General features: G+C 38.7%; 1 protein-coding gene across 1 annotated transcript; it reads right to left on the minus strand.

The window, feature by feature from the left end:
* Nucleotides 1–1272: 1272 nt before the first annotated feature.
* LOC142750775 (olfactory receptor 11L1-like) lies at nt 1273–10788 on the minus strand. Its single transcript, XM_075859753.1, has 2 exons — nt 10020–10788; nt 1273–1460 (listed from the first exon to the last, which is right to left on the minus strand). Exons 1-2 carry the CDS (start codon nt 10786–10788, stop codon nt 1273–1275), a joined length of 957 nt encoding a protein of 318 aa, XP_075715868.1.
* Nucleotides 10789–11605: the final 817 nt, after the last annotated feature.

Consider the following 11605-nt stretch of genomic DNA (forward strand, 5'->3'; position numbering starts at 1 on the left):
ATAAATTTTTTATGGATAAAAATGTTTTTCTTTTTTTTTTACTGTTCACCCTTTTTAATACTTTTTTTCACATTTATTTATTCTTTTTTTCAGTCCCACTAGGGGACTTCACTATGCGATCTTTTGATCGCTGATATAATGTTTTGTTATACTTACAGTTACTACAGTTACGTTTTCTGTCAACTAAAATTCCTAATTCCTTTTCTTGGTCAGTTTAAGGCCCCAAGCACTTGACCGTAAAAACGCCCGTGTAATTACGAGCCCATAGACTTCTATTGGCCACGGGTTCCTTCCCATTTGCTTACGGGACCATGTCCTATTTCAGGCCATGATTACGGCATGGGCAGGCCCATAGAAGTCTATGGGACTCCCATAATTACGGGTGGCTACGTGTGTGCACCTGTAATTACGGGAGTGTTGCTAGGCGACGTCAGGGGATTCCCCTGTCTGCAGGCCGCAGCCTGATTTCAATTTTTGAATAAAGAGAAGCAGAGAAAATGGCGTCTGAGCGATCATGTGACCCTTTTAAGGGGTTTGGACATGATGAAAGGCTGTGACGCATTGTATAGCCACTGTATAGGCATACACTGGGTGGCAATATGTCGCCCATAGGCTCCAATGTTAAAAAAAAATAGGTATAATATACTATTTCTCAAGATTCATCTGTTTAAAATTGTGCAGTCGACTACGCTTTTCTATGCAGTTAAAGTAAAGGTGCCGACAAATATTGGCTCGACAGATCCCAAAAGGACACTTTTTTGGCATCCTGTAGAAATAGGGATGGAAACAGCACCACCGTCACTTCATATGATGATGTAAGAATGCAACAAGTCGTCTTCGTGTGGCAGCTCAAGCCCACTCAAAAAAATCACAGTAAGAAGGAGCAATGACGTCAGTATTCAAAAAAAAAAGCTAATTTTTTTTATTGTCCCAAAGTACAGACACCAGCAACGTTTCAGGTCTAAGTGAAGCTTTTTCGAGCTTGATAAAAAAAACTCACTTAGAGCCAAAACGTTGTTAGTGTCTGTACCATGGGACAAAAATAAGATTTGCCTTTTTGGAATTCTGACGTCATTGCTTCTTCTTCCTTTGGTATCCGTCACAAAAATAAAGACCGATGGATAACTTTGGCATATGGGTCTACAGCTTTCCTGGCGCATATCCCGAGCGTAGGACTCAAACGTAATGGAAATAGTGCCTTAAAAGGTCGAATGTTTTTTTTTTTAAAGATATTTTAGTTTTTCGCCTATTTATTATGTACAGTATTTATTTTTATAATAGGGATTTTTTTTTCATCTTCTGCAAGAAATGACTCCTAAATGTCCCAAATGCTTTAGCAATTTCTGCATTCCTTAAACTGTATATGACAGGATTCATCAACGGAGTCCCAACGGTGTACATCAATGACAGTAATTTTGTTATATTCGATGATTGTCCTTTGGTTGGAAGAACATTAACCCCTTCAGGACTGAGCCTGTTTTGGCCTTCAGGACGAAGCCGATTTTTAAAATCTGACATGTGTCACTTTATGTGGTAATAACTCCGGAATGCTTTTACCTATCCAAGCGATTCTGAGACTGTTTTCTCGTGACACATTGGACTTTATGTTACTGGCAAAATTTGCCCGATAGATTCAGTATTTAATTGTGAAAAACACCAAAATTTAGCGAAAAATTGCAAAAATTTGCATTTTTCTAAATTTAAATGTATCTGCTTGTAAAACCGATAGTAATACCACACAAAATAGTTACTAGTTACCATCCCCCACATGTCTACTTTAGTTTGGCATCGTTTTTTGAACATTATTTTATTGTTCTAGGACGTTACAAGGCTTAGAACTTTAGCAGCGATTTCTCATATTTTCAAGAAAATTTCAAAAGGATTTTTACAAGGACAAGTTCAGTTCTGAAGTGGCTTTGAGAGTCTTATATATTAGAAAGTCCCCATAAATCACCCCATTTTGAAAACTGCACCCCTTAAAGTATTCAAAACAGCATTCAGAAAGTGTATTAACCCTTTAGGCGTTTCACAGGAATTAAAGCAAAGTAGAGGTGAAAGTTACAAATTTAATTTTTTTTATACAAAATTCATTTGTAATACATTTTTTTCTATACCACAGAAGGTTTTTCCCAAAAAATGTAACTTATTATTTATTGCCCAGATTCTGCAGTTTTTAGAAATATCCCACATGTGGCCCTAGTTCGGTCATGGACTGAAATACAGGCCTCAGAAGCAAAGGAGCACCTAGTGGATTTTGGGGCCTTCTTTTTTTAGCATATATTTTAGGTACCATGTCAGGTTTGAAGAGGTCTTGTGGGGCCAAAACAATAAAGACCCCCAAAAGTGAACTCATTTTGGAAACTACACCCCTCAGGGAATTTATCTAGGGGTATAGTTAGCATTTTGAACCCACAGTTTTTTTGCTAAATTTATTTGAATTAGTTTGTGAAGATGAAAATCTACTTTTTTCTGAAAAAACGTAGAAATTGTTAATTTTTTCAAGGTATAAAAGAGAAAAAACACCCCAACATATGTAAAGCAATTTCTCCTGATTATAGCAATACCCCATATGTGGTAATAAACTGCTGTTTGGACCCACAGCAGGACTCAGAAGGAAAGGAGCACCATTTGGATTTTGATTTTGCTGGAATGGTTTTCAGTGCCATGTCGCGTTTGAAATGCACTGGAGGGAACAAAATAGTGGAAACCCCCGGAAAGTGACCCCATTTTGGAAACTACACCCCTCAAGGAATTTTTCTAGGGGTAAAGTTAGCATTTTGACCCCACGGTTGTTTTGCTGAATTCATTGGAATAATTCTGTAAAGGTAAAAATCGACTTTTTTTCTGAAAAAAGGTAGCCATTTTTAATTTTTACAAGGAATAAAGGAGAAAAAGCACCCCAACATTTGTAAAACTATTTCTCCCGATTACGTAAATACCCCATATGTGGTAATAAACTGCTGTTTGGACCCACAGCAAGGCTAAGAAGGGAAGGAGTGCTATTTGGCTTTTGGAGCTCAAATTTAGCTGAAATGGTTTTTGGGTGCCATGTCGCATTTGCAAAGCCCCTGAGAGGCCAAAACAGGGGAAACCCCCCAAAAGTGGAAATTACACCACTTAAAGAATCTATCTAGGGATATAGTGGGCATTTAGACCCCACAAGTCTTTTGCAGGATTTATTAGAATTAGGCCGTGAAAATGAATATCGACATTTCTTCCACTAAAATGTTGCATTTTTTCAATTTCACCAAGGATAAAGGGGGTAAAAGCCGCCCAACATTTGTAAAGCAATTTCTCCCGAGTACGGCAATACCCCACATGTGGTCATAAATGGTTTTTCATTAGAAAGTAATTAACCCTTTCTGGACTGATCCATTTTTTTTCTTTTCCTTCTTAGTTTTTTCCTCCCCGCGTTCCAAGAGCCACAACTTTTTTATTTTTCAGTCAATAGAGCGGTGTGAGGGCTTATTTATTGAGGGACGAGCGGTCGTTTTTATTGGTGCAACTTTTTGGTACATACAACTTTTTGAGCACTTTTTATTAAATTTTTAGGTAGAGCCAAGGTGACCAAAAAAACAGCGATTTTGCCGTTCTAAATTCTTTATTTTTTACGTGAGACGCTCTAAAAAATCACCCCCCACACTACGACATGCTATGTCATGGTGCCCGCAGGGGTTAATGCGCAGCGCATGGTGCGGAGTGAAAATTACAATTTTCCACTCATATGCCATTTTAGTGCACTACATGTTACGCCCAGTTTGTGCCACTGAAGACAAATAACTCAAAATATTAACCGGGTTCTCCCGGGTATGGCAATGCCATATCTGTGGACATAAATTGGTGTTTAGGCACGCTGCAGGGCTCAGAAGGGAGGGACGCCATTTGGCTTTTGGGGCACAGAGTTTGCTTGGTAGTTGTTCTGTTTGGGGTTTTACTGGTGTTTCAGTTTATAATGTGGGGACATATGTAATATGTGCGGGTACATCAGGGTATATGTAATATGTGCGGGGTACATCAGGGTACATGTTATCTGTGCGGAGTACATCAGGGTATATGTAATATGTGAGGAGTATATCAGGATATATGTAATCTGTGAGTAGTACATCAGCGTATATGTAATATGTGAGGAGTACATCAGGATATATGTAATATGTGAGGAGTACATCAGGGTATATGTAATATGTGAGGAGTACATCAGGATATATGTAATCTGTGAGGAGTACATCAGGGTATATGTAATATGTGAGGAGTACATCAGGGTATATGTAATATGTGAGGAGTACATCAGGGTATATGTAATATGTGAGGAGTACATCAGGATATATGTAATATGTGAGGAGTATATCAGGGTATATGTAATATGTGCGGAGTATATCAGGGTATATGTAATATGTGAGGAGTATATCAGGATATATGTAATCTGTGAGGAGTACATCAGGGTATATGTAATATGTGAGGAGTACATCAGGGTATATGTAATATGTGAGGAGTACATCAGGATATATGTAATATGTGAGGAGTACATCAGGGTATATGTAATATGTGAGGAGTACATCAGGATATATGTAATATGTGAGGAGTATATCAGGGTATATGTAATATGTGCGGAGTATATCAGGGTATATGTAATATGTGAGGAGTATATCAGGATATATGTAATCTGTGAGGAGTACATCAGGGTATATGTAATATGTGAGGAGTACATCAGGGTATATGTAATATGTGAGGAGTACATCAGGGTATATGTAATATGTGAGGAGTACATCAGGGTATATGTAATATGTGAGGAGTACATCAGGGTATATGTAATATATGAGGAGTACATCAGGATATATGTAATATGTGAGGAGTACATCAGGGTATATGTAATATGTGAGGAGTACATCAGGATATATGTAATATGTGAGGAGTACATCAGGGTATATGTAATATGTGAGGAGTACATCAGGATATATGTAATATGTGAGGGGTACATCAGGATATATGTAATATGTGAGGAGTACATCAGAATATATGTAATATGTGAGGAGTACATCAGGGTATATGTAATATGTGAGGAGTACATCAGTGTATATGTAATATATGCGGAGTACATCAGGGTATATGTAATATGTGAGGAGTACATCAGGGTATATGTAAGCTGTGAGGAGTACATCAGGATATATGTAATATGTGAGGAGTGCATCAGGGTATATGTAATATGTGAGGAGTACATCAGGGTATATGTAATATGTGAGGAGTACATCAGGGTATATGTAATATGTGAGGAGTACATCAGGATATATGTAATCTGTGAGGAGTACATCAGGGTATATGTAATCTGTGAGGAGTACATCAGGGTATATGTAAGCTGTGCGGAGTACATCAGGGTATATGTAAGCTGTGAGGAGTACATCAGGGTATATGTAATATGTGAGGAGTACATCAGGATATATGTAATCTGTGAGGAGTACATCAGGGTATATGTAATATGTGAGGAGTACATCAGGATATATGTAATATGTGAGGAGTACATCAGGGTATATGTAATATGTGAGGAGTACATCAGGGTATATGTAATATGTGAGGAGTACATCAGGGTATATGTAATCTGTGAGGAGTACATCAGGATATATGTAATATGTGAGGAGTACATCAGGGTATATGTAATATGTGAGGAGTACATCAGGATATATGTAATCTGTGAGGAGTACATCAGGGTATATGTAATATGTGAGGAGTACATCAGGATATATGTAATATGTGAGGAGTACATCAGGGTATATGTAATATGTGAGGAGTACATCAGGATATATGTCATATGTGAGGAGTACATCAGGATATATGTAATATGTGAGGAGTACATCAGGGTATATGTAATATGTGAGGAGTACATCAGGGTATATGTAATCTGTGAGGAGTACATCAGGATATATGTAATATGTGAGGAGTACATCAGGGTATATGTAATATGTGAGGAGTACATCAGGATATATGTAAGCTGTGAGGAGTACATCAGGATATATGTAATATGTGAGGAGCACATCAGGTTATATGTAATATGTGAGGAGTACATCAGGGTATATGTAAGCTGTAAGGAGTATATCAGGGTATATGTAATATGTGAGGAGTACATCAGGGTATATGTAATATGTGAGGAGTACATCAGGGTATGTGTAATATGTGAGGAGTACATCAGGGTATATGTAATATGTGAGGAGTACATCAGGGTATATGTAATATGTGAGGAGTACACCAGGATATATGTAATATGTGAGGAGTACATCGGGGTATATGTAATATGTGAGGAGTACATCAGGGTATATGTAATCTGTGAGGAGTACATCAGGATATATGTAATATGTGAGGAGTACATCAGGGTATATGTAATATGTGAGGAGTACATCAGGGTATATGTAATCTGTGAGGAGTACATCAGGATATATGTAATATGTGAGGAGTACATCAGGGTATATGTAATATGTGAGGAGTACATCAGGGTACATGTTATCTGTGCGGAGTACATCAGGGTATATGTAATATGTGAGGAGTATATCAGGGTATATGTAATATGTGAGGAGTACATCAGGGTATATGTAATCTGTGAGGAGTACATCAGGATATATGTAATATGTGAGGAGTACATCAGGATATATGTAATATGTGAGGAGTACATCAGGGTATATGTAATATGTGAGGAGTACATCAGGATATATGTAATATGTGAGGAGTACATCAGGGTATATGTAATATGTGAGGAGTACATCAGGGTATATGTAATATGTGAGGAGTACATCAGGGTATATGTAATATGTGAGGAGTACATCAGGGTATATGTAAGCTGTGAGGAGTACATCAGGATATATGTAATATGTGAGGAGTACATCAGGGTATATGTAATATGTGAGGAGTACATCAGGGTATATGTAATCTGTGAGGAGTACATCAGGATATATGTAATATGTGAGGAGTACATCAGGGTATATGTAATATGTGAGGAGTACATCAGGGTACATGTTATCTGTGCGGAGTACATCAGGGTATATGTAATATGTGAGGAGTATATCAGGGTATATGTAATATGTGAGGAGTACATCAGGGTATATGTAATCTGTGAGGAGTACATCAGGATATATGTAATATGTGAGGAGTACATCAGGATATATGTAATATGTGAGGAGTACATCAGGGTATATGTAATATGTGAGGAGTACATCAGGATATATGTAATATGTGAGGAGTACATCAGGGTATATGCAATGTGTGATGAGTACATCAGGGTATATGTAATATGTGAGGAGTACATCAGGGTATATGTAATATGTGAGGAGTACATCAGGGTATATGTAAGCTGTGAGGAGTACATCAGGATATATGTAATATGTGAGGAGTACATCAGGATATATGTAATATGTGAGGAGTACATCAGGGTATATGTAAGCTGTAAGGAGTATATCAGGGTATATGTAATATGTGAGGAGTACATCAGGGTATATGTAATATGTGAGGAGCACATCAGGGTATATGTAATATGTGAGGAGTACATCAGGGTATATGTAATCTGTGAGGAGTACATCAGGATATATGTAATATGTGAGGAGTACATCAGGGTATATGTAATATGTGAGGAGTACATCAGGGTATGTGTAATATGTGAGGAGTACATCAGGGTATATGTAATATGTGAGGAGTACATCAGGGTATATGTAATATGTGAGGAGTACATCAGGGTATATGTAAGCTGTGAGGAGTACATCAGGGTATATGTAATATGTGAGGAGTACATCAGGGTATATGTAATATGTGCGGAGTACATCAGGGTATATGTAATATGTGAGGAGTACATCAGGATATATGTAATATGTGAGGAGTACATCAGGGTATATGTAATATGTGAGGAGTACATCAGGATATATGTAATATGTGAGGAGTACATCAGGATATATGTAATATGTGAGGAGTACATCAGGATATATGTAATATGTGAGGAGTACATCAGGATATATGTAATCTGTGCAGAGTACATCAGGGTATATGTAATATGTGAGGAGTACATCAGGATATATGTAATATGTGAGGAGTACATCAGGGTATATGTAGTCTGTGAGGAGTACATCAGGATATATGTAATATGTGAGGAGTACATCAGGGTATATGTAATATGTGCGGGGTACATCAGGGTACATGTTATCTGTGCGGAGTACATCAGGGTATATGTAATATGTGCGGAGTACATCAGGGTATATGTAATATGTGAGGAGTACATCAGGGTATATGTAATATGTGCGGGGTACATCAGGATATATGTAATATGTGCGGGGTACATCAGGGTATATGTAATATGTGCGGGGTACATCAGGGTACATGTTATCTGTGCGGAGTACATCAGGGTATATGTAATATGTGCGGAGTACATCAGGGTATATGTAATATGTGAGGAGTACATCAGGGTATATGTAATATGTGAGGAGTACATCAGGATATATGTAATATGTGCGGGGTACATCAGGGTATATGTAATATGTGAGGAGTACATCAGGGTATATGTAATATGTGCGGGGTACATCAGGGCATATGTTATCTGTGCGGTGTACATCAGGGTATATGTTATCTGTGCGGAGTACATCAGGGTATAATAAGAGGGTATAATAATGGAGTAAATAAGTAATAATCCGTAGATCTGTGGCCGGTGTCGCACTTATAAATGGCGCCCGATCTTATCCGCTTTTGGAACACTCTGCACATTTTGCATTGCCATATTCTGAGAGCCAGAACTGTATTATTTTTTCTCCACTGAAGCTGTGTGAGGTTTATTCTTTGCGGGACAATCTGTAGTTTTCATTGGTACCATTTTGGGGTACCAGAAATTTTTTTTATCACGTTTTATTCCATTTTTTGGCAAGCCAGGTGACCAAAAACCATCAAATCTGACAATGTTTTTTATTTGTTTTTTTTATGGCCTTCACACTGGGCTATAAATGGCCATTATACTTTATTCTGCAGGTCGATACGATTACGGCGATACCAGATGTATATAATTTTTTTATGTTTTGCAGCGTTTGTGCAATAAAATCACTTATTTATAAAATAAATTAATTTTTGTGTCACCGTATTCTGAGAGCCATAACGTTTTTATTTTTCAGTCAAAAAAGTGGTATAAGGGCTTGTTTTTTGCGGGACGGGATGTAGTTTGTATTGGTACCATTTTGGCGTACATGCGACTTTTTGATCACTTTTTATTGTATATTTTGGGAGGGTTGGTAACCAAAAAATTGTGATTCGGGCATAGTTTTTCATTTATATTTTTCGCGGTGTTCACCGTGCGGGAAAAATAACATTATAGTTTTATAGTTGGGTTCGTTACGAACGCGGCAATACCAAATATGTGTACTTTTTTTAACGTGTTAATTTTTTTTTCCTATAATAAAAGTCTTATTATAGGAAAAAAAGCATTCTTTGTTTATGTCACTTCTAACTTTTATTTTTACACTTTTTCAAAACATTTTTATTATCTTTTTAACTTTTTTTACTTGTCCCACTAGGGGACACTTAGACTGGCAGCTCTGATCGCTGCTGGAACACATTACACTACACACGTAGTGTAATGTGTTCTAACTGTCATTGTGACGTAACAGTCACACTGACAGGAAGCAGAGGAGGAACGGCCGGAGGCTGATCCTCCGAGGCTTCCGTACATGGCAACCCGGAGGTCATTGTCTGGCCTCTGGTTGCCATGATAAGGATCGCCAGCCCCCGCAAATACATGTGGGGGGCTGCCGATCCGCTGTAAACCTCTTCGATGTGGTGATCGCAATCGACCACCGCATCGAAGGGGGTAATTGCCGATTTCAGCGGCGAAAGGCCGCTGATCGGCAACGGGGAGAGCAGGGCTGACACCCTGCACAGTTAACCGCCGCTGCGGTGCAGCGCCGCGCGGCGGTTAACTTTTAACGCGCGGACGTAACTGTACGCCCAGGTGCGCGAAGTTACTGCTTATCTGGACGTGCATTTACGCCAAGGTGCGGGAAGGGGTTAAACACTAAATAAAGTTCCATAAAATATGGAGACCACAATGAGGTGGGAACTACAGGTGGAGAAGGCTTTATGTCTGCCGGTAGCTGAAGGAATCTTTACGATGACAAAGATGATATAACTATAGGACATTATGACTATTATAAAGGGGCAGAGAAGAACTGGTTGAGCAATTAGAACAATTTCCAACTGGACTCCACTGATATCTGAGCACGAAAGTTCAAGTATTGGTGGCAGGTCACAGAAGAAGTGGTCAATTGTATTTGGTCCACAAAATTCTAACGAGGATGTTGATGCTGTTTCAAATGTCAAAAATGAAAAACTCAGTAGCCAACTTACGATGACAAGCTTTAGGCATAAATTTCGATTCATGACCGTAGTATAACGTAAAGGGTCACAGATGGCCACGTATCTGTCATAGGACATCATTGTCAGAAGAAAGCATTCCGAACATTCAGAGAAAGCAAATATATAAAACTGGATAATGCATCCTACAAAAGAAATGGTCCCGACTTTATGAAGTAGAATATGAAGCACAATGGGGACAATATCTGTGGTCAGCAAGAGGTCAGCTATGGACAGTTGTGTAAGGAAGAAGTACATGGGTCGGTGAAGATCACTGTGATAGGCTACCAAAGATACCATGAAGAGGTTTCCACATAGTGTCATACAGTAGATCAGGAGGAGAATAGTAAAGAATAAGTAATTTATATTTTGAGGGCTATGAAATCCCAAGAGATGGATCTTAGTGATCATGGAATTATTTTGTTGAGACATGGCCTGAAATTAAAATGAAATAAAAAATATGAATTATAATAACAACAATAATAGTAAGTTATAACAATCAGAACCGATAAAAACACAGGGACATATACAAAAACACCGACAAAGGCCATACTTGCAAATGGACACAGCCAGGCCAGAAACGCTGATGAAAGGGCGAGCAGGTGCTTTAAATAATAATAGCCACTCCCACTAGTCTTGAGGGGAGTGGTGTGTGGTGCATGGGATGTGTAGTAAGAAATAATAAATGAATAGTGTGTGTGCAAGTGTAATACTATAAGTGAAATATAGGGGGCAGTAATAAATGAAGTGCCTCAATAGAAATAAATGGATAATGGGGTGCAAGTGAGTGAAACATGGAGGGATAGTGTGTACGTCATGAGGCACAACGTGTATAGCCAGGTAGAAGCCTATTTGTGACGCCTTGATAATTCATAGAGCGGGCTACCCTGCTTGCTATGCCAAACAACAACACACCATGCTCTCCCAGCATCAAAGACCCGGCTGTGTCCAAGAGAAGCATCAGGAACCAGTTTGTGCATCAGGAACGTTCTGTTCCAGTTTAGGAGTTAGGGACCCGCAAGTCTGGGGATCCTTGTCGTGGATTGCGAGCTTGCGTCCTTTTGGCCAAAATGATTACCAATACCCCAGGTATTTTTCATTATTATGTATATTCGCTTCTCTTGGACACAGCCGGGTCTTTGATGCTGGGAGAGCATGGTGTGTTGTTGTTTGGCATAGCAAGCAGGGTAGCCCGCTCTATGAATTATCAAGGCATCACAAATAGGCTTTTACCTGGCTATACACGTTG

Source organism: Rhinoderma darwinii, chromosome 3 (assembly GCF_050947455.1).
Source record: "Rhinoderma darwinii isolate aRhiDar2 chromosome 3, aRhiDar2.hap1, whole genome shotgun sequence".
NCBI lineage: Eukaryota > Metazoa > Chordata > Amphibia > Anura > Rhinodermatidae > Rhinoderma > Rhinoderma darwinii.

Bases quoted from the DNA above. Each gene is read 5' to 3' on its own strand.
- LOC142750775 (XM_075859753.1), bottom strand. From the start codon at position 10,788: ATGTCTCAACAAAATAATTCCATGATCACTAAGATCCATCTCTTGGGA. The intron at 1,461-10,019 runs GTGTTTAACCCC...TCAGTCCTGAAG, and splicing joins ATTTTATGGAACTTTATTTA to GGGTTAATGTTCTTCCAACC.